The sequence below is a fragment of the Mandrillus leucophaeus genome, unplaced genomic scaffold (genome assembly GCF_000951045.1).
Source record: "Mandrillus leucophaeus isolate KB7577 unplaced genomic scaffold, Mleu.le_1.0 Scaffold127, whole genome shotgun sequence".
In the NCBI taxonomy this organism is placed as follows: domain Eukaryota; kingdom Metazoa; phylum Chordata; class Mammalia; order Primates; family Cercopithecidae; genus Mandrillus; species Mandrillus leucophaeus.
Genome location: NW_012101098.1, coordinates 3,302,202 through 3,326,666, shown reverse-complemented (window position 1 = coordinate 3,326,666; position 24,465 = coordinate 3,302,202). Strand labels below are relative to the sequence as shown.

The window sequence follows — 24,465 nt, the reverse complement described above, 5'->3', positions numbered from 1 at the left end:
TATTTTGCATACTATTCCCTCGCATGGGTTCACTACAGTTTCTCCAGCCATTCACCAATTGATGGACAACAAGATGTTTCTACCCTTTAGTGATTGTGAGGAATATAGCTATGAACATACATGTGCAAGTTTTTCTTTGAATACCAGTTTTCAATCCTTTTGAGTTCCTCAGGAACCTCAATTCTTTTGATATTCCCCAAGAGTGAAATTGTTGGGTTGCATGGTTCTATTTTTTTTTTTTTTTTTTTTTGAGAGGGAGTTTCACTCTTGTTGCCCAGTCTGGAGAGCAGTGGCACAATCTTGGCTCACTGCAACCTCTGGCCCTGGGTTCAAGAGATTCTCCTGCCTCAGCCTCCCAAGTAGCTGGGATTACAGGCATGTACCGCCATGCCCAGCTAATCTTGTATTTTTAGTACAGACAGGGTTTCACCATATTGGTCAGGCTGGTCTCAAACTCCTGACCTCAGGTAATCCTCCTGCCTCGGCTTTCCATAGTGCTGGGATTACAGGTGTGAGTCACCACATCCAATCATATGGTTCTATTTTTAAAGGTGAGGGAAGTGGGCTGGGGCACAGTGGCTCACACCTGTAATCTCAGCACCTTGGGAAGCTGAGGAGGGCAGATCAGTTGAGGTCAGGAATTCGGGAGGCTGGCCAAGATCAAGGCATGCCAGCTTCAGTGTCTGCTGGGGACCTGCTTCCTGGTTCATAGACAGTGCCCTCTTGCTGTGTCCTCACATGGTGGAAGGGATGAGGGAGCTCTCTGGGGTCCCTTTTGTAAGGATACTGATTCATTCTTGAGGCTCCATCCTCCTGACTTCATCCCCTCCTAAAAGCCCTACCTCCTAAACATTACCTTGCAGGTGAGGGTTTCAATGTGCAAATTTTGGAGTGACAAAAATATTCCCTCCATAGCAACACCTACTCATTGTACTTTTTTCCACGCTACTTCTAGGTATGGTTTCTAGTGGTAATAGACGTGTCGTCGGTAATCTTGCAGTCCCCGCAGGCCTCCCTCTTAATGAGACAACATTTGCAGCCTTGCTAAAGAAGCAAGGATACAGCACGGGGCTTATAGGTAAGACACAAGGATTGGTGTTAGTCATTGATCATAAGGTAATAATGTCCTTTGTTCTACCCTTGATTTATGACTTTCTCAGAAACACTTTATTTTACAATGTCTTATGTAAAGGCTCAGTGGCCCATTCTTATAATCCCAGCACTTTGGGAGGCCAAGGTGGGAGGATCACTGAAAGCCAGGAGTTTCAGACCAGCCTGGGCAACATAGAAAGACCCTGTCTCTAAAAATATAAAATTAGCTGGGCATGGCGGCATGTGCCTATGGTCCCAGCTACTCTGGAGGCTGAGGTGGGAGGATTGCTTGTGCCAGGAGTTCTTTTATTATTATTATTATTTTTAAGACAGACTCTTGCTGTGTCGCTCAGGCTGGAGCGCAGTGGCACGATCTCAGCTCACTGCAAGCTCCACCTCCTGGGTTCAAGGGATTCTCATGCCTCAGCCTCCCGAGTAGCTGGGACTACAGGCGCGTGCCACCACGACTGGCTAATTTTTGTATTTTTTGTAGAGATGAGGTTTCATCATGCTGGCCAGGCTGGTCTTGAACTCCTGGCCTCCAGTGATCTGCCTGCCTTGGCCTCCCAAAGTGCTGGGATTATAGGTGTGAGCCACCACACCCAGTCTGATTCTTCACACAGCTCAGTGATAGGAGATGTTTTAAAATGAACATATTACAAGAACATAAAATTTTTCTGGCTCTGCCTGCCCGCATAGTCTCTCACCGTGTATCCTGTCACCTGCCTCTTCATTTCACTAAGACTGGACCACACAGGTTTTCTTCTCACTGCTAGGGATGATAGAAGTCTTCAGCCACCCAGTAGTTGTAACTCCAGCTACCATTCCTGTTTGGGAAGCCTGGGTTTCAGCTGGCGTGAGAATCACGTGCTATTTTAAATCCCTTCAATTTTTGTAACACATCTGCTGTTGATAAGAGAAGGCAATCTCTGTGGGGTTGCAGGACAGGAAGCCTAAGCCAGTAGCATTGCCTCTCCTCTACCTACCCCCATAGACACTCAGAGGTTGATGGAAGCACAGGCATTCTTGATTGGGCCCTCACCACATACAGGAAACTGTTAATATTCCTAGTAGATACACATTATCACAGCCTCTGGGGGTTTGCTGGGCATCCACATGCTAGCAGGACTCACACGCACCCTTTGGTGATCATTCAAGGTGTGGTACATTTTACTGAATAAGTCCCTTTCTTCAATCAGTTTTAATGAGAGCTCCTAGGATTTCCAGCCAGCCAGCTATTCATCCATCCATGCTGGGTCCATCCTCCATGATTTATCTATAGCTACCATCGGTCATCTCTCTCTGTTTCTCCATCCATCTATCAACCCATATATCTCTATGCATCTATCTGTCCATCCATCTACCTGTCTATCTACCTCTTTGTCTGTCTATTGATCAATCCATCATCTATCATTTATCTATCATCTATGTATCTATCTACCCATCATCTATCTATCATCTATCATTTATCTATCATCTATGTATCTATCTACCCATCATCTATCTATTTATCATCTATAATCTATTCATCCACCCATTCATCTATCATGTATCTATCTGTCTATCCATCTATCATCTGTATCTATCTATTTATCTAGCCATCCATTCATCTATCTATTTAGACATCTCTCTATCTATCCACCCATCCACCCTTATATCTCTATCCCTGTCTGTTTATCTATCTATCTATCTATCTATCTATCTATCTATCTATCTATCTATCTATCTATCTATCTATCTATCTATCTATTCATTTATCTATCCATCCTATCTGTCTATCTATCTATCTGTCTATCTATCTATCTATCTATCTATCTATCTATCTATCTATCTATCTATCTGTCTATCTATCCATCTGTCTATCCGCCCATATATCTCCATCCACCTATCTATCTACTCACCTACTCAGCCACCCACCTATCTATCCATCCATCCACCTACACATACATACATGCCCCATCTATCCATCCATCATTTATTTTTATCTATCATATTTATCACATCTATCTATCTCTCTATTGATATATACATACACATGTGTATACATAGATGTACACTCCATAATTTATTTTCATCTATCATATCCCATCTGTCTATTCATCCACCCACAACACAGATCTATTTATGCATCTATCTAATTACCCAGTCATCTATCGATCCATCCATCCACCTACACACACATCTATACATGCTCCATCTATCCTCCATCACTTATTTGAATCTGTCCTCTCCTCTCCTCTCTTCTATCTATCTATCTATCTATCTATCTATCTATCTATCTATCTATCTATCTAACCACTCACTCTATCTCTATCATCTATCTGCCTATCTTTCTGTCTACATGTTAGCTATCATCTATCTTTCTATCATCTCTATTTATTTAGCTAGCTATATCTACATATACATCTATTCATCTATCTATCTTCCTATCTTTCTGTCTACGTATTATCTATTTATCTATCTACCTACCTATCATCTGTATCCATCTAGCTATATCTATGTATACATCTATTCTTCCATCATCTGCAATCTGCCTTGTCTCTGTGATGTATCTATTCTTCCATCGTCTGTAACCTGCCTTGCCTCTGTGATGTATCTATCTTTGTGGCTATGACTTTGTCTTCTCAGTGAATGAGAAAATTTGTAGTTCCCATCCTTGAAAGAAACTCACAATTCTATTTTTCTCCCTTATTTTTTATCCTGTCCTGTTGCTCACAACCAGATCTGAATACAAACTTTCTCTGTAAACTAAAGAACAACAACAACAACAAAAATGTGGCTAAGTGGAACTCGGATGTTTTAAACCAAGGAAAATATCTCTGCTACTTTATTTTTGTGCATTAGCTGATTGTTTGATGTGAAGAATGCTCACATGTTCTTTGCAATGTGCTGGCATATGTCGACATATTGATGTGTAGATGTGTTTGTGTGTTTGGTTTTAGGCAAATGGCACCAAGGCTTGAACTGCGACTCCCGAAGTGACCACTGCCACCATCCATATAATTATGGGTTTGACTACTACTATGGCATGCCGTTCACTCTCGTTGACAGCTGCTGGCCAGACCCCTCTCGTAACACGGAATTAACCTTTGAGAGTCAACTCTGGCTCTGCGTGCAGCTGGTTGCCATTGCCGTCCTCACCCTAACCTTTGGAAAGCTGAGCGGCTGGGTCTCCGTTCCCTTGCTCCTAATCTTCTCCATGATTCTGTTTATTTTCCTCTTGGGTTATGCTTGGTTCTCCAGCTACACGTCCCCTTTATACTGGGACTGCCTCCTCATGCGGGGGCACGAGATTACGGAGCAGCCCATGAAGGCCGAACGAGCTGGATCCATTATGGTAAAGGAGGCGATTTCCTTTTTAGAAAGGTAAGCGTACTAATTAAAAATTCATGTAATAATCATAATTATCTCTTTTTTAAAAGGACCTAGTAGATTTGCAGGGTGATTGTAGTTTTTAATAATCTATTGTACACATCTAAATAGCTAAAAGAGAATCAGCCAAATGACTCTAGAATAAAGAAAAGACAAATATTTAAGGTGATGGATACCCCAATTAACACTGATTTAAAACAATAAATCATTTGTAATAATTCTTTACAAATTATATGAATGTATTAAATTGTAATGTGTACCCTTAAACTATGCACATCTACAATGCATTAATAAAAATAATGGGGGATGATGGTATTAAAAATATTGAGTTAGGAAATGGAATATTGCTAAATGGTGTAATAGGGTTAGATAAAAATATGAAGTGTTTGAAGACCAGTTGGACTCATCAGTTTGTACCTAAAGAGGTGGTACCTTGTTTGGGCTCCTGTTATTAAAATCATGGTCTCTCTATTGGCTCTGAAATTTATATGTGGTCAGACCATGGAGGCAGACTCTAGTAACTCAAACTCACAAATTGTTTACGTTAATTTACAATGCATCTTGTCATCATGTTAATTTACAACAGGAAATATATACATACACTATATATGTATACATGCACTTACAACATGTATGCATGTATGTATACATGCACACACAACATGTATGCATGTATGTATGCATGCACACACAACATGTATGCATGTATATATGCATGCACACACAACATGTATGCATGCACACACATGTATGCATGTATGCATGCACACACAACATGTATGCATGTATGTATGCATGCACACACATGTATGCATGTATGTATGCATGCACATACAACATGTATGCATGTATCTATACATATGCTATGCATGTATATATATAATATATTTTATAATATTTTTTGTCTGGTTCCCTGATACATATAGATATAGATAAATATATATATACATATCAGAGAATCATATGAAAAAAGTAAGGTGTCCATTGCATTATGTCCCTATTGTTAAAAAACAAAAAAACCTACCTGGGGAAAATAAAATTGGAAGGCTTCTCTTTGAGCATGTGATATGGAAGGGCTATTTCATGAACTGGATGAGGTAAATGGTCAAAGGTGATTGTTATAAAAACTTTATGCATCCCAGAACACAATGGCTGGAAATTTTCAAGGGTATCTATCCTCTTGTTGTTGGACCTTCTTTCTTTAAAAAAAAGTCTGTGAGCACATTTTTCATTTGCTTTTTCCATATTGATTGAGGTTTAATCTTTACCAATAGCCATTCTAGGATCTGGATTCTCAGGATGTAAGGTGTCTTGTGTACTCTGATACATAGCTTTGTCCTTACTCTGTAGCCCAAGTGAAGGTGATATATATGTAGTCTGGGGCTGGGCATGATGGCTCATGCCTGTAATCCCAGCACTCTGGGAGGCCAAGGCGGGTGGATCATCTGAGACCAGCCTGACCAACATGGTGAAACACCATCTCTACTAAAAATACAAAAATTAGCTGGGAGGCTGAGGCAGGAGAATCACTTGAACCCAGGAGGCGGAGGTTGCAGTGAGCTGAGATCATGCCATTGCACCCCAGCCTGGGCAACAGAGGGAGAGTCTGTCTTAAAAAAAATGTTATCTGGGAGTAATGAAGCCGTATTTGCTCTGTAGATGGAACTGAATGCTTGGTGTCACTTAGAGCAAATCCTTCTGTTCCCTGGTACCTTTCCAAATGTGCAGAGTTCTATGAATTTTTACAGAAAGAGCATCAATATGAGCAAATTAGCACCAACCACTCTGAGAGGATAAGATAAGCAATCCCATTCTCTTCTGTCTGCCAGTTCGAGTCTTCAAGCATTCCCACACAGTTCTCCTTAGGACTTTACATTAGTACTTGAAGAACAGATCCTATTGTTGAGATGTACATTGTTCACCAAAACCTCTGTCGAGTTTCAAAAGTTACATATGATCCACAATAACACAATATTGAATGGAAAAAACAATGGTGAAGAGGAAATATAAAGATTTGGATGTTCTGACAATAAGCTAACGGCTTAGGTTCATGAATGCTAGAAACTATTTTTATCTGGATTCTCAGTGTATGAATCTCCTACAATTGCTATAACAAATGACTATAGGGCTGAGTACAGTGGCTAGTGCCTGTAATTCCAGCACTTCGGGAGGCTAAGGTAAGTGGATCACTTAAATTCTGGAGCTTGAGACCAGCCAAGGCAACATATGGAGACCATATCTCTACAAAAAATACAAAAAATTAGCTGGATATGATGGCATGCATCTGTAGTCACAGATACTTAGGAGACTGAGGTGGGAGGATTAGTTGAGCCTGGGAGGTTGAGGCTGCAGTGAGCCATGATTGCACCACTGCACTCCAGTCTGGGCAATGGAGTGAGGGCCCTGTCTCGAAAAATAAAAAAAATTACCACAAATATAGTGGCCTAATGCAACACAAATTTATTATCCTGCTGTTCTTGAGGTCAGAAATCCAAAATTAACCTTGTGGGCTAAAATCAGATGTTGGTGGGGCTGGTTACTTCTAGGGGGTCTAGGGGAGAATCTGTTTTCTCTTTTTTCTAGTTTCTTGAAGCTGCCTGCATTCCTTAGCTAGTAGGGTTTTGTTTTCTGACTCAGACACTCTGTCTCTCTTACAAAAGGACATTTCTGATTCCACTGGACCCACCCAGATAACCCAGGATAATCACTTCATCTTACGATCCTTAATTCATTCCATCTGCAAAGACCTTTTACCATGTAAAATCACATTTCACAGGTTTTGAGAATTAGGATGTGGATATCTTTGGAATAGGGCATTATTCAGCTGATCACTTTGACCATGACTCTTTATTTTGGCAGCTTAGTTTGGGGTGAAAACTATTTAATTTTAAATCTTTAATGTTCAGAGCTGTACTTCCTCTGTAGGCTTTAGGGGAGGATTCTTCCTGCCCTTCCCCACTCCTGGTGGCTTCAGGCATCCCTGGGCTTGTGGCCGCATCACCCCAGTCTCTGCTTCATCTGCATATGGTCTTCCCCTCTGTATTTGTGTCTCATCTTCTGTCTCTTATAATGACAATGGTCATTGGATTTAGTGCCCATCCTAATTCCGGGATGAGCTCATCTTCAGATCCTTAACTAATTACCTCTGCAAAGGTCTTGATATCCAAATAAAGTCTCATTCCAGGTTCTGGGCTTTAAAATATATGGATGTATATATTTCTGGGGGCTGCTATTCAATCTACTACAATTGTATTTGGTTTCTTCTGGAGGCTCTAGGGGAGGATCCCTTCTGCCTCCTCTAGCTCCTGGTGGCTCCAGGTGCCCCTTGGCTGGTGGTCGCATTACTCCATTTCCACATGGACTTTTCTTCTGTGCTTGTGTCTCCTCTTCTCCTATAGGGACAGCGTTATTGGATTTGGGACTCATCCTAATCCAGAATGATCACATCTTAACTAATTAAATCTCTAGAGGCCCCATTTCCAAATAAGGTCCCATTCTGAGGTTTGAAGTGAACATGAATTTTGAGGGGTCACTGTTCAAGACACCATGACATAAGTCTTGTTTTTAAAATTCATTTATTTTTATTTATTTATATTTTGATATCTCATCAGAGCAGAAATTTCCCAATGAATGGCATTTGTGCTTTGTGCTTCCCTGGGTAGCTGAGGACTTATCATTCATGCAGGTGGATTATCAAAATTAAAAGTGGGTCAGCCTAATTCCGTGTATCCTCATGTGAGAAACTACAGGGTGCAAATGGCTTTCCAAGGCATTCCTGTTTGTACTGGCTTATGGCTCGTGAAACTCTTGATCTTGGTAAGAAATGACTTCCATACCACCATCTCTTGATGTGTCTCAGGGTGTGACTCTAGTTTGAGGCTTCATGAGCAGCGAGAACATCCCCCAAACAGAGCTGGATTTGACTTTTCACACTCTCATGATATGGGAGATCTGTGTTGGCTTGCAGTATGTTCTACAGTTGTCCTGGCATCTGAGAATCAAAGGAACTGTGATGGTGTCACAGGACTACCAGGTTCATATGCCTGCCACACAGTAACATACCAATACACTGAGGCAGCAGGGTTTACGGTAGAGAAAGGTTTAATAATTGCAGGGCAATTAGTGCAAACATGAGAGGAGACCTCAAATCCATCTCTCTCTCTCTCTCCTTCCTTCCTTCCTTCCTTCCTTCCTTCCTTCCTTCCTTCCTTCCTTCCTTCCTTTCTTTCTTTCTTTCTTTCTTTCTTCCTTCCTTCCTTCCTTCCTTCCTTCCTTTCTTTCTTTCTTTCTTTCTTTCTTTCTTTCTTTCTTTCTTTCTTTCTTTCTTTCTTTCTTTCTTTCTTTCTTTTTCTTTCTTTTCTCAGATTCTCACTCTGTTCCCCAGGCTGGAGTGCAGTGGTACACTCTCAGCTCACTGCACCTTCTGCCTCCTTGCTTTAGCAATTGTCCCACCTCTGCCTCCACAGTGCTGGGATTATAAGAACCCACCATCATGCCTGGCTAATTTTTGTATTTTTAATAGAGACAGGATTTCACCCTGTTGGACAGGCTGGTCTCGAACTCCTAACCTCAGGTGATCTGCCTGCTTCAGCCTCCCAAAGTGGTGTGTTTACAGGCGTGAGCCATTGTGCCTGTCGTCAAATCCATCTTTCCAAGGACTTCTGGGCTGGATTTTTTAGGGGAATCATGGAGGTTGTTGGGGTCATTGATGGGTTGGGGTAAGAGGGAATGAAATCACCAGAATGTGGAAATGGCATGCTTTGGTAAGTCAGCTTCTCACAGGGTCCTTCAGAGAAGCAGACATCAGTAGTTTCCCTGGTATGCACAACCTGAAAGATTACTGCAAATGGAAAACTTAACATTTCATAATGTTATGTTACCATCCTGTGGGTCTATGTGATTCTAGGACAAATAGGTACCAAACAAGTAGGAAGACATAGATCAGAGAGCAAGCTGACCTCAGGATCAAAGCTGAGTATGCTGCAAGCTTAGTTCATTTTTGTTTCTCCCCCTCCCTTCCTCTCTGATTGATTTTATGAAGTTTATAGGGATGATTTCAGTAGCATCACCAAAGGGGTTAGGGAGCAGTTGAGGTGCTGCAGGATCATGGAATCCATTCCATGCAGGATAGGGCCCTTGGGTGGACACACTCTATCTTCTGCAGCATGGAGAAGAAGGAAGCAGGTCATGTCTATGAGAAGCCAAAACAGTATTTTTCACATTCATGGATGTTGAAAACTCACAAGTAGTTTCATTGATGTCTTCTCAGGCACCGTAAGGAACCTTTCCTTCTTTTTTTCTCCTTTCTTCATGTGCACATACCTCTCCCCACCACGGACGATTTCATTGGCACCAGCAAGCATGGCTTGTATGGGGATAATGTGGAAGAGATGGACTCCATGATGGGTAAGTCACAGGACCTAAGTGGACAGAAACTAATAGGACAGGACACCTGAAAACTGCTCTTGGTCAACCTGTAGAGTGAAGAGAATTATGCCTATGGGACAGGGTGGTCTGAGACATAAATGAGGTAATAGTTGCAAGCAATTGAGAAAGTCAGCAAAAAAACTATATGCATTTCCTCTCCTTTCTTTGTATGCCGTCCACTTATCAACTGGGGTCTTTGTCTACTTGACTGCATCTCCAGTGCTGGCCAGATAACACATCAAATCTTCTTTTCAAAAATTTCAGCTCTTGTTTTAGATTCAGGGAGTACATGTGCAGGTTTGTTACCTGGGTGTATTACGTGATGCTGAGGTTTAGGATCTCATTAAACCCTTCACCCAGACACTAAGCATAGCACCCAATAGTTAGTTTTCAATCCTTCCCCCACTCTTTCCTTCACCCCTCTAGTGGTCCCCAGTATCTATTGCTCTGATCTGTGTGTCCACATATACTTGATGTTATGCTTCTGCTTATTTTGTTTTGTTTTTAAAAATAAATTTTATTGTGTATATTTAAGATTCACAACATAATGTTAAAAGATACATATAGATAGTAAAATGATTACTATAGTGAAGCAAATAGTAATCGTTAAGTAACATAATATAGTAATATTAAGTAATAGTAATACAGTAAGCAAGTGTATCTATCATCTCACACTGCTACTTTTTTGTGACAAGATCAGCTAAAATCTATTTAACAAAAATCCAGCTGAGCACAGTGGCTCACATCTGTAATCCCGGCACTTTTGGAGGCTGAGACGGGAGGATCACTTGAGCCTAGGAGTTTGAGACCAGCCTGGACAACATAGTGAGACCCTGTCTCTACAAAAATACAAAAATTAGCTGGGTGTGGTGGCATGCGCCTGTAGTCCCAGCTACTCAGGAGACTAAAGCAGAAAGATTGCTTGAGCCCATAAATTGAGGCTGTAGTGAGCCATGATCACACCACTGCACTCCATGCACTCCAGTCTGGGTGACAGTAGCTCCCACTTATAAGTGAGAACATGCAGTGTTTGGTTTTATATTTCTGCATTAATTTGCATAGGATAATGTCCGCCACCTGCATCTATGTTGCTGCAAAGGACATGGTCTTGTTCTTTTTTATGGCTGTGTAGTATTCCATGGTGTATATGTACCACATTTTCTTTATCCAGTCCACCACTGATGGGTACCTAGGTTGATTTATGTCTTTGCTCTTGTGAATAGTGCTGTGATGAACATAGAGTGCACATGTCTTTTTTTTTTTTTTTTTTGAGACAAGATCTCACTCTGTCCCTCAGGCTTAAGTGCAATGATGTGATCTCAGCTCACTGAAATCTCTGCCTTCTGGGGTAAAGCGATTCTCCTGCCTCAGCCTCCTGAGTAGCTAAGGCTATAGACACATGCTACTGTGTAATTTTTGTATGTTTTGTAGATGCAAGGTTTTTCCATGTTGCCCAGGCTGCTCTTGAACTCCCAAGCTCAGGTAATATGCCTGCCTCAGCCTCTCAAAGTGTTGGGATGACAGGCATGAGTCACTACACCCAGCCCACGTATCTTTTTGACAGAAGGAGAAATCGTATTTTTAGACTCTTTAGTGACATAGCCAACCTTTATTTCAGGTCTGTTGAGCACCAAGATCTTAGTTGGGGGTTGGGAATTAACTGGTAAGTCAGAATCCAGTACCCTCATGAACTCATCCTGTAGAGGGAACAATGTAAATGGGATTTCCTAAGACTTACATGGTAAATATATTGATTAGCAAAATGGCTTCAATTTTCCAACATTAATGAAAGAAAACCACGAGTGAAACTCACATATGTGCAGGACACAAATTTAAAGTATAATATTTTCCAGATACAGATATTGTGAAATGTATGTCACTAAATAAAAAGACACTTTGGAAAATTAAACCTGGAAAAAGCAAAGCCAATTTGCATAGTCTTAAACACATAAAAAATATAAAGTATTTAAAAATATAAATAATATTCAAACCAAATACATACACATGAATGGATGTTTATGTAGGTATAAGTGTGTTTGTGTCTGTAGTGTTTGTGTACATATGTTTAGAAACAGATGATTGACAGAGATAGATGATAGGTAAATAGATGATAGATGGATAGATAGATGATGGATTGATAGATAGTTGATAGATAGATGATAGGTAGATAGATGATGGATGGATGATAGATAGATGATAGATGATAAATGATCAATAGATGATTGATAGATACATAGATAAACAGATGATAGATGATAGAGAGACAGATATAGATTGGTAGATTATAGATGAATACATGAATAGGTAGATGAATAAACAGATACATAGATGATAGATGGATAGATATATAGATAAATACATGATACATACGACAGATGATAGATGACAGATAAGATAGGTGATTGATAGATAAGATAGATAGATGATAGGATAGATTGACAGATACGTAGATGATAGGTAGATAAATAGATACATGATAGATAGATAGATAGATACATAGATAGATGCATAGATAGATAGATAGCTATGCATACCCCTCTTACTTTCTGCCTCCACCAGCACTAGGCAACGCAGCAAGTCCTTACAGTTTACATTCTTAATATTGCACTCAATCTCAAAAAGTGTGGCGATCCTATTTTTGATTTGATCTTTGAAAATCAATGAAATAGGTCATTCAAACTCAGGCTGTGATAACTAAAAGAAATTACTATTTGCTTTAAAAATGTAAATTAACAAAGTTCCCAAAGTATCTAATTTAATAAAACTGATGATGTGTCATAGTATTCGAACAAGGCACTTTGGGTGTGACTTTAATTTCAACGGGATTTTTCTAGTGACATTCAGATAGTATTACACAAATGGATGGGTATGTTGAATCTGGGTGGACAAGCTGTGATATCTGAAAATTATATTTTGAAAAAGCGCAACTGAGATGTACATGATGCTGGTGCCCAGAGTTTTTGAATGTTTTGTCCACACAGCCAGGATCAAGCCTTTAGGAAGAATAAACATTTGCTTTAATATATGATTTTAGCAATTCTCAAACAAACATGTATTTACCCTGAAATTATTTATCCCAGAAGCTGTAACAATACCCCAAGTTCTAGGAATTATTGCTTTTTTTTTTTTTTTTGAGACGGAGTCTGGCTCTGTCGCCCAGGCTGGAGCACGGTGGCCAGATCTCGGCTCACTGCAAGCTCCGCCTCCCGGGTTCACGTCATTCTCCTGCCTCAGCCTCCCGAGTAGCTGGGACTACAGGCGCCGCCACCACGCCCGGCTAATTTTTTTTTGTATTTTTAGTAGAGATGGGGTTTCACCATGTTAGCCAGGATGGTCTCGATCTCCTGACCTCGTGATCCGCCCGTCTCGGCCTCCCAAAGTGCTGGGATTACAGGCATGAGCCACCGCGCCCAGCCGGAATTGTTGCTTTTCTTATTAGAAAAGTTTATTTGTGGCCATTCCTGGTAGAGATATCACATTCCTGCCTTTTATAATTATCATGGGTGGCCGGACGCGGTGGCTGACGCCTGTAATCCCAGCACTTTGGGAAGCCAAGGGAGGCAGATAACAAGGTCAGGCAATCAAAACCATCCTGGCTAACACTGTGAAACCCCATCTCAACTAAAAATACAAACAAACACATCCGTGGTGACAAGCGCCTGCAGTCCCAGCTACTCAGGAGGCTGAGGCAGGAGAATGGCGTGAACCCCGGAGGCAGAGCTTGCAGTGGCTGAGATCGTGCCACTGCACTCCAGCCTGGGCAACGGAGTGAGACTCCGTCTCAAAAAAAAAAAAAAAAAAAAAAAAAAATCATGGGTTTTCCACAGCAGTGCCCTGGAATAATGGAGTCTGCTGATAGAATAAACACTTATTTTCATTTTTTAATAATTTCCACTTTTAGTTTAGATTCAGGGAGTACACATGCAGGTTTGTTACCTGGGTATATTGTGTGATGCTGAGGTTTGAGGTACAATAGATCCTGTCACCCAGGGAGTGAGCATGGCACCCAATAGATAGATTTTCAGCCCTTGTCCCCCACCTTCCTTCTCCCCTTTTGGAGTCCCCAGTGTTTATTGTTCCCATCTTTATGTCCATGAGTACCCAATGTTTAACTCTCACTTATAAGTGAGAACATGTGGTATTTGGTTTTCTTTTTCTGTGTTAATTTGCTTAGGACAATGGCCTCCAGCTGTATCCATGTTGCTGCAAACGATGTGATTTTGTTCTTTTTCATGGCTGCATAGTATTCCATGGTGCATCTGTACCACATTTTCTTTATCCATGTGGATTGATTCCATGTCTTTGTTATTGTGAATAGTGTGATAAACATGCAAGTGCCTGTGTCTATTTGGTAGAATGATTTATTTTCCTTTGGGTAGATACCCAGTAATGGGATTACTGGGTCAGAGGGTAGTTCTATTTTAAGTTATTTGAGAAATCTCCAAACTGCTTTCCACAGTGGCTGAGCCAATTTATATTCCCAACAATAGTATATAAGTGTTGCATCTTCTCTGCAGCCTCACCAGCATCTGTTCCTTTTTTTACATTTCTTTGACTTATTAGGTTGGTGCAAAAGTAATTGAGGTCTTTGTCATTACTTTCAATGACAAAGACCTCAATTACTTTTGCATCAACCTAATAGTAGCCTTTCCAGCTGGTGTAATAAACACTTTTAAAAGTGATACTTCCCATGGGCCATGCACTGTTACCAGTGTATTCTGGATGAATCCCTGCAACATCCTCACAGACGAGTACCATCTTCATCATCAAATTTATCCCCATTCACAGAGAAGGAGACAAAAGCACATGGCCTTTGGTGGCTGCTCTTGGAGATAAGCCAGGGTTGGGCTCCAAAACTCTTACTCCCTAGCTCAGCTGCCTCTTATGCAGGGCAAAGAAGTCAGGTTGAAAGATGAAGGAGAGCTACATTCTTCTCTGAAGCCTCCTGTAGCCCCGTTAGATTCCTACAGACTGTCATTTCACAGGAGTCAGAGAAACTCCAAAAACTTCCCCCAACCTGGCTTCCTGCTTCCTTTGAGCCCAGTGAGAGGCTTTCAATGGAGATACCACCCTTGCCCTACACAGGGGGAAAATCTCTGATGCCGAATGAGTCATGCATTTCTGCATGGGAGAAAGTCCGTCAACTTGGATCTGAAGAGCAGGTTTCTCAAGAATGCAGATAAGAAAGTAAAACGTGCAACAATGAGTAGGAGAAATGGCCTTATCAGCAGGAGATGAGACAAGGATGAGGGTTCTGGCTGAGCCTGTTGCACAGACAATTGTGAGTGGTGGAATCCCAGGGCAGGCATGTCTGTGGACAGCAACACAGCTTGGGCAGCTCCCCCAGACAGGGCAGAACTGCAAAGGAGGCTGTAAACATGTATTTCTATGCCATATAGATACATAATTTATATGCAATATATGAGATACATATATAAAATATAACTTAACTCTTTATATTATATATTTATATTTGTTATACATATTAATATTAATAATTTGAAAGTTTTATCATACATAATGCATATATATTATGTATTTCTGTAGCATATAATTTCTACATTTATTTATTTATTTCAGTTGATGTTAGAAAGGTATGAATCATTTCCATGGTTGTATTCCCTGCTACTTGGGAGGCTGAGGTGGGAGGATCACTTGAGCCCAGGAGTTTGAGGCTGCAGTGAGCCACAATTACACCACTGCACTCTAGCCTGGGTGATAGAGCAAAATCCTGTCTCAGAAATAATCATTTCCATGGCCACTATGTAATCTCTCTAAATTTTAAGATATAAATAGAATAATTGAATATAATTGAATAATATTAAGAATACAAACAACTCAAAGTAATTTAGTATTATTCGCAAAGAACAGAATTGCCTATGTTAAAAACCCTAGAGTTTAATAAAACACATATTAGCACATAGATGACATATGGTATTATAATAAAATTATATTACATACAATTTATATTATAGTTATATTACTTATATACATTGTTATAATATATTGTATTCATATAATATAAACATATCATTAATATACAATTATTAGATTTTAATATAGTATATGGTTCCATCTCATATATATCGCAATTATGCTATGCATATTATATATTATGTACATATATATATCAGTACTATAGAGGTTTTATTAAACTTTCTGGGGTTTCCAACATAGTTATGTTCACTACATTTAATGTTAAGTTTGTATTTTATGTGTTAAAGTATGTATTTAACTTTAATGTTAATTGCATCAGTCAGGTTATGTAGAAAAATAGGTTACATAATGACAAAAATATTCTTATTTTTCTGGTATTAATGAAATAGTTCCAATTTTTACTTTTGAGCATAATGTTGGCTGACACTTTGAATCTTTCTATTCTTAATATTTTGAGAGACTTATAACATATGCATTAATTAGATAGTAGCCAGGAAAATTCTTGCATGCTTTCTAGTATTGCCTAACTATATACATGTTATTTATCATGCTGTTAATATTATCTATATTTTATATATATTTTAACAATGTAACTTATGAAACATTTTTATTATATACATAAATACATATATACTACATGTTATGTAGTATATATCTTCTAAAGATTGACATACAATATAATAAATACATTTGTTTTTGTATAGTATATGTTAGTATAGTATTAGTCCAATAGTATAACCAGTTACATATATATATTAGCTATACATAAATATATTAGCTATATATAAAAATATATTAGTTATACATGAAGTCTACAATGTTTCTCTGTTGGGTATATGCACCAAAATTAAGACCTTTTCTTTTTGTTAAAAATAATGCATTTCAAGATATGATGGATCACCAGCTACCATTCATTATAGCTCCAATGTCAATAGCTGAAATATTTAGAAATAATTTTTCAAGCAGTAAATGAGTATCTTGAAACTGACTCATGAAAGAAAACTTGAATACATGGAAGGGAAGAGTGGATTGTATAAATGTATTAGTTCTTTTGAAGTTAATATTGAAGGCTAAGGTAGCTCTGATTAGAGCATTAATTACTATTCTCTGGGGACTGGTCATTATATAGGTGATGATGAAATACACACTGAATAAACTGATAGGAAATAAACTTTCCAGAAACATCTGATGAGAAAGTCTTTGGTAGAAAACATCAAGAAACACTTCTGTGATCATAAGAAATGCTATCAAAAAGAAAACTACAAAAATTAAAACACAGAAATACAAGATTTGACTTTTAGATCAATGAAGCAGAAAATAATAGCCTTGGAGCAGGTCTGGGAAAGAGAAGGACATTACATTCGGTACAATAAAGTTTTTAAATCAAGGTGGCGGGGTGAAAGGTGTTGGGGAAAGTTTGTATTATGAGTTGAGTTACATCCCCCCAAAAAGATACGTTCAAGTCATAACCCAAGGTATGTGAGAATGGGATCTTATTTGGAAATAGGGTCGTTGCAGGTGGAATCAAGTTAAGATGAGGTCATTGGGGGTGGGTCCTAATCCGATATGGTGAATTAGGATGAGGCTGCTGCAAGCCAAGGAAGGCTAAGGACTGATGCCAGCTGTCCAAAGCGAGGAAGAAGTAAGGAAAGATCCTCCCCTAGAAACTTCAGAGAGAGAGAGAGAGTGACCCTGCCAATAACTTAATTTTGAACATCTGGCCCCCAGAGCTGTGAAAGAATAAATGTTCGTTGTTTTAAGCCACCTCATTTGTACTAATTTGCTTCAGCAGCCTAAGGAAATTCACAGAGTTAGTTTAGGAAAAACCATTACCAATTCGATTTAGCATGCTTTTCCATACACACTGAGGACATTGAGTGAAACAAAACAAAAATTGGAAGAAGCTATAGTTAAACAGTAAATTTACATCTGGATGAGGTATAGTATTAGTAATAGCAAAAGGTTATCTGATAAGTAGCATGACTAAAGGCCCTATGCAAACTGAGGAAATATTAGCAACAACATGACATTGTTTTAACTCCTTAACAAATAAAGAGTTCTTATAAATCAATAATGGAAACACATAATTCCTTCCAAAAATATCAGCAAAATTTAAACATTTTTTACAGATTAAGAGTACAAATATTAGAGTAGACACAGAAGGAAACCCATGATCAATCATAATGTACCATAATCACCTATCAAACATTAGATACTGATGAGGAATTGAAAAAATGAACTATTATTAATGCTGAAAGTTGTTCATTATGGCATTTGAAATTATGGCAAAGTATGAAAATTAACCAGAATAGTGAACAACAGTACAATGGTTAAATAATTTATGGTACTTAAAAATAAAGCATCATAAATTGTGTAGGCCGGGTGCAGTGGCTCACACCTGTAATCCCAGCACTTTGGGAGGCTGAGACAGGCAGATCAACTGAGATCGGGAGTTCTAGACCAGCCTGACCAACATGGAGAAATCTTGTCTCTACTAAAAATACAAAATTAGCTGGGTGTGGTGGCGCATGCCTGTAATTCCAGCTACTCAGGAGGCTGAGGCAGGAGAAAGTCTTGAACCTGGGAGGCGGAGGTTGCAGTGAGCTGAGATCATGCCATTGCACTCCAGCCTGGGTGACAAATGCAAAACTCCATCTCAAAAAAAAACTATACACACACACACACACGCATATGTATATATACATATATATACACACACACACACACAATGGACACTTTTCCAACCATTAAATTGTACAAATAATTTTTTTAGTTTTTTTTTTTTTTAAATTGAGACAGGGTCTCACTGTTGACAAGGGAGGTCTCAAACACCTGAGCTCAAGGGATCCTCCTCCCTTGCCCTCCCAAATTGCTGGGATTACAGATGTGAGCCACGATGCCCAGCCTTGAGTAATTTTTTAACACGAAGATTTTCCAAGAAATAATATTGGATGAAAAAAGCAAGTTGAAAACTGTGCATGCAATATCAACCCAAATATATATAGAGATGCATCTACAAGAGTATGTGATATGGTTTGGCTGTGTCCCCACCCAAATCTCATCTTGAATTGTAGCTCCCATAATTCCCACATGTTGCAGGGGGATCTGGTGGGAGATAATTGAATCATGGGGGCAGTTTCCCCCATATTGTTCTCATGGTGGTGAATAAGCCTCATGAGATCTGATGGTTTTATAAGGGGAAACTCCTTTTGCTTGGCTCTCATTCTCTCTTGTCTGCCACCATGTAAGATATGCCTTTCACCTTCCATCATGATGGTGAGGCCTCCCTAGCCACGTAGAACTGTGATTCCATTAAACCTCTTTTTCTTTATAAGTTACGCAGTCTCAGGTATGTCTTTATTAGCATCGTGAAAACAGACTAATATAGTATGTAACAATTTTTTTTAATAGTCAAATGGCAATGGGGGCAGGAAATTGGTGGTCTTTATTTTCCTCCTTATAATTTTCTTTATTTTTTGTATTTCCCAAGCTATGCTGTATTTTTATAATCAGAAAAATGTTAGCCTTGTTGTTTTTTCTTGCTACTTTTCACTATTTACTGACAAATAGCAAGAAGAGTAAAAACAACTCCCATGTCCCCTTCACCCATCTTTCCCAACTGTTAGCAATTTATCAAATATATCTTCTCTCTCCCTCTTCCTTTCTCCTGATCATCCTCTTTCTTCCTCTCTCCCTCTTTCTCTCTTCCACCTCCACATGTTTCTTATGCTTCTGAATATTTGGGAGTAAGATGCAGATATGATGTTCGTTAAATTTAGAAACTTTAGTGTGTATTTTATAAAACAAAGACATTCTCCTACATCATCACTGCAAATCATCAAAACCGGGAAATTAACATGGATGGATTCCTACGATTTAATTCACAAATCCCAGCCAAACTTCTCCAGCTGTGCTCACAAGAAACTTTATACACAGCAAGCAAGACCGATGGACAAACAAAAACCAACCAACAAAACCCCTACTTTCTCCACCCTCTTTCTGTTCTGGTCCACGGATTTTCTTGTCGTATCTGTTTAAACTCCTCTGATCTGGACAAAGACTGAGCAATCTCTATTCTTTCTTGAGTTCAAAGACCTTGACATTTTTTGAGAATAAAGACCAGGTGTCATGTAGAATGTCCCTTGAATTGGGTTGGTTTGACATTTCCTTCAATGGAAATAGAAGTGATGGTGTGTTCTCAATCCAGTAGATAAGGAAGTCAATTCGCCCCAACAATGGTTATAAAATTCTTCATCAATGGATTAAATGGTGTCTTCCAGTTTTCCCCACTATAAAGTTACTTATTTTGTCATTACTTAATAATTTCAAATTATTAACTATTTTATGGGAGATACTTTGAGATGAAGCCAATATCTTGGTTCTTATCAAACATTCAATGTCAGGTTTAGCATCCATTGATCATTTTCTCTTGAATCAATTTTCAGTGCGATTTTTGCTAAAAGTACTGTGGTAAAATTTTAAAAGTATTTTAAAGTATAAATTACTTCTTAACTTGCCCTTACCTGTGTGCCTCGGCTCTAGAAGAAAATTTCTAAGGTATAGTACCTTAGGAATGTTAATGTAATGTTTTCTGAGATAACCAACAGCAGAACACACAGAATTAGACACATTTGAGACTAATAGGTTTTTTCATAATTATGCATAATACAGACTGGGTTTGGGAACTCTAGGAATTTGGCTATTTTCCTATAAAAATGATTGAAATTGTGGTTTATTTTGAATACATTCTTCCTCTTTTCACTTGCCCATTGAGTCTCATTCTCCCCACCTAGTCATCCTATTCTCTATTTAAAATATCAAATAAGAAGGAAGGGAAAATGGTTAGATAAAGAATTACCTACCTAAATCATCTGCAAGAATATGTCAAATAAATTATGTGAACCCAACAGTGGGAGTGTCTTATTCTTGCCTCTGTCTCCTCAAATTCTGTGACAATGTCTGCCTTCCGTGAGCAGAGAGGGTGCATAAACCGTGGCTGCCATTCTGTGCAACATCAGAATACCACCATAGTCCTTCTTTTCATATCCAATGGGAAAAACTGTATTTCTCTGTTTAATGTTTTCATTCTACATGAAGGAAATTATCAAGGAGAATTTGCCCTTTTAAATGTTATTAGTAGCAACTGATGTTGATTTGTATTGCAGTAGTAATTTCTTCTTGAAGCAGGTCATCTTTTATTTCTTAAAAATTTTGGGCTCTCAGGTTTTTGTTTTTTTTTTGAGATGGAGTCTCACTCTGTTGCCAAGGCTGGAGTGCAGTGGCACGATCTCAGCTCACTGCAACCTCCGCCTCTCGGGTGTAAGCAATTCTCTGCCTCAGCCACCCGAGTAGCTGGGATTACAGGCCTCTGCCACCATGCTCAGCTAATTTTTGTATTTTTAGTAGAGACAGGGTTTCATCATCTTGGCCAGGCTGGTCTTGAACTCCTGACCTTGTGATCCACCCGCATCAGCCTCCCAAAGTGCTGGGATTATAGGCGTGAGCCACCACACCCGGCCTCTCAGTTTTTGTCTTTCAGTTGTTTGTCAATTTAAACTGTTAATGCACATTTCTTTTCTTTTGTGGCTTTTGACATAGTAAGGGTCACACTATCCTTGTTTTCCTTTAGATAGCTCATGCCCATTAGACTTAGGGGTGAAATACCTCATAATGTCATTATTTTTACTTGTCTCTTGTATATTATTTTAGGCAAGATTCTTGATGCTATCGATGATTTTGGCCTAAGGAACAACACCATTGTCTACTTTACATCAGACCATGGAGGGCATTTGGAAGCTAGGCGAGGGCATGCCCAACTTGGTGGATGGAATGGAATATATAAAGGTGAGGAGAGGAACTCACGCAAGTGATCTGGTGGTGAATAAGCTTTTTTTATGGTTCTTATAATTAAAGCCCATGATGCCAAAGAATGAGGCCTGAAAAACTGAGCAAGTTTGTTTAATTTGACTCTTAGTAAAATGAAGTATCGGACCAAGGTCAAGAAAATTGGTCTTATATTTGTTAACATTTCTGTGGAGGGAAGCCATGTACGTAGAGGGAGCATCTAGAAATATGCCTTTCTGACAACCCTATCAAATTATGAGGAGTTAGCACAAGCAGATGCTTTTATGGGGTCTTTGAAGAAATATCCACTCATTCATTTAGTTTGTGAGACTATTGAGAGATTAAATGAGGGGGAATGTGGTTCCTAGAGAATAGAGGTCAGAAACCAGGGATCCTTCATCATTAAGAAGTCTGGGCTGGGCGTGGTGGCTCACACCTGTAATCCCAGCACTCTGGGAGGCCGAGGCGGGCGGATCACGAGGTCAGGAGATCGAGACCATTCTGGCTAACACGGTGAAACCCCGTCTCTACTAAAAAATACAAAAAACTAGCCGGGCGTGGTGGCGGGCATCTGTGGTCCCAGCTACTCGGGAGGCTGAGGCAGGAGAATGGTGTAAACCTGGGAGGTGGAGCTTGCAGTGAGCTGAGATCCGGCCACTGCACTCCAGCCTGGCCGACAGAGCAAGACTCCGTCTCAAAAAAAAAAAAAAAAAAAAAAAAAAAAAAAAAAAGGAAGTCTGACGCTGTCTTCCAAGGATATAGTATAGCATAGAAAGTAGTGAAGCCTGTCTTGATTTTCATGATTAAATTCACATATACTGACTTTATGTCCTGCTGTAACATTTAGTCCACAAAATAGGTCCATAAGCTACTACATTGGCCAGGTCTATAATGTGTAACCTGATGTTAGAAGAATGTTATCTTCATCTGTGAAATGAGGATTAAAAAAAGAAAAAGAAAAACAAAGATAATTATCTGGAAAATGTCAAGTATATTTTATCATATGTCTTGAGAGAGATTTTAAAGTATTTTCTATAGGAAAATACGTGGTTATTCATGCAACTACAGATTCCACAGTCTTGGGTTCGGTAGGAAATTATAATTTCTGTATGAACGAGGTAAAGGCTCTGCCTCCATCTTGCAGAGGGTGATGAATGTGTACTCTTTAGAGCGTGTAGCACTGAAGTGTGTATTTAGGACCCAAAACAAATCCTTGGTGGAAATTGTTATTATAGACATTCTATTTTTTAAAAATTCGGTAGTTTTGGGGATACAGGTGGTTTTTGGTTACATAGATAAGTTCCTTAGTGGTGATTTCTGAGATTTTAGTGCACCTATCACCTGAGCATCTACTCTGTACCCAACGTGTAGTTTTTTTTTCCTCAGCCCCCTCCCAATCATTCCCCAAAGTCCCAGAGCCCATTATATGATTCTTATGTCTTTGCATTCTTGTAGCTTAACTCCCACTTATAAGTGAAAACATAGGCTGTTTGGTTTTCCATTCCTGAGTTACTTCACTTAGAAGAATGGCCTCCAGCTCCATCCAAGTTACTGCAAAAAACATTATTTCATTTCTTTTTATAGGTAGTAGAATTCCATGGTGTATGTACACCACATTTTCTTTATCCACCTGTTGGTTGATGGGTACTTAGTCTGGTTCCATATCTTTGCAATTGAGAATTGCATTGCTGTAAACATGCATGCGCATGTTAGACATTCTCTGTTTGCTTATGATAACTGTTTTTAAAAATTTTTGGCTCACGCCTGTAATCCCAGCACTTCGGGAGGCCGAGGCAGGCAGATCACGAGATCAAGAGATCGAGACCATCTGGCCAACATGGTGAAACTCCGCCTCTACTAAAAGTACAAAAATTAGCTGGGCATGGTGGCGGGCACCTGTAGTCCCAGCTATTTAAGAGGCTGAGGCAGGAGAATCGCTTGAACCCAGGAGGCGAAGGTTGCAGTGAGCCGAGATCATGCCACTGCACTCCAGCCTGGCAACAGAGCAAGACTCCATCTCAAAACAAAAAACAACCATGACAAAAAATTTTAATTAAAAAAATTAAAACTAAATTAAAAACTTTAATTAAAAAATTTAATTTAATGATGTATTAGAAGGCGGCAGTAAATATGAAAAAACACGAGAATAAAGAATTCTGGGGTGGGACTGCCATTTCAAATAAAATGTTCAGGCACGCCTCATTGAGGTTACTGTGAGTTCCATAACCTTGGGGGCTGGATACAAGAAAAATACTAATTTAAAAAAATATAGGAAATTACTTTGAGCAAAGATATGAGGGAGGTTGGATATGAAGTAGGTGTGTATTTGAGATAAGAACACTTTAAGTAGAGAAAATAGCCATGCAAATAGAATGTGAGTGTCCAATATTACATATGTTTAGTTATTTAATCAAAAACCTACCAGCAGCACAGGAAAATAGAATTCTGTAGACGTGCACTACTTACTCCACTAGGACTCTACATAGAATAGACACTATACAAATGTGATCTCCTTTGATACTAGTTTACCTTTTAAATACATTCAATACTGTGACTATTTTAACTAGGCACAATAATTGAATGTAATTGCATTGTCTTATAGGTGGAAAAGGCATGGGGGGCTGGGAAGGTGGAATCCGCGTCCCAGGAATTGTTCGATGGCCTGGAAAGGTACCAGCTGGACGGTTGATTAAGGAGCCTACAAGTTTAATGGATATTTTACCAACTGTCGCCTCAGTGTCAGGAGGAAGTCTCCCTCAGGACAGGTGATGTCATATAAACTGTTAACAACAG

At 39.3% G+C, this 24,465-nt stretch overlaps 1 protein-coding gene across 2 annotated transcripts in view; it reads left to right on the top strand.

Moving 5' to 3' along the window:
* The window catches only part of ARSF (arylsulfatase F), a 48,800-nt gene that overhangs the window by 13,024 nt on the left and 11,311 nt on the right, over window positions 1–24,465 (top strand). For both annotated transcript variants that reach the window (XM_011972108.1, XM_011972109.1), the window contains exons 5-9: window positions 956–1,078; window positions 4,035–4,458; window positions 9,734–9,870; window positions 21,538–21,672; window positions 24,275–24,437. In XM_011972108.1, coding sequence (XP_011827498.1) covers window positions 956–1,078; window positions 4,035–4,458; window positions 9,734–9,870; window positions 21,538–21,672; window positions 24,275–24,437 — 982 coding nt within the window. The remainder of the gene's footprint in view (window positions 1–955; window positions 1,079–4,034; window positions 4,459–9,733; window positions 9,871–21,537; window positions 21,673–24,274; window positions 24,438–24,465) is intronic.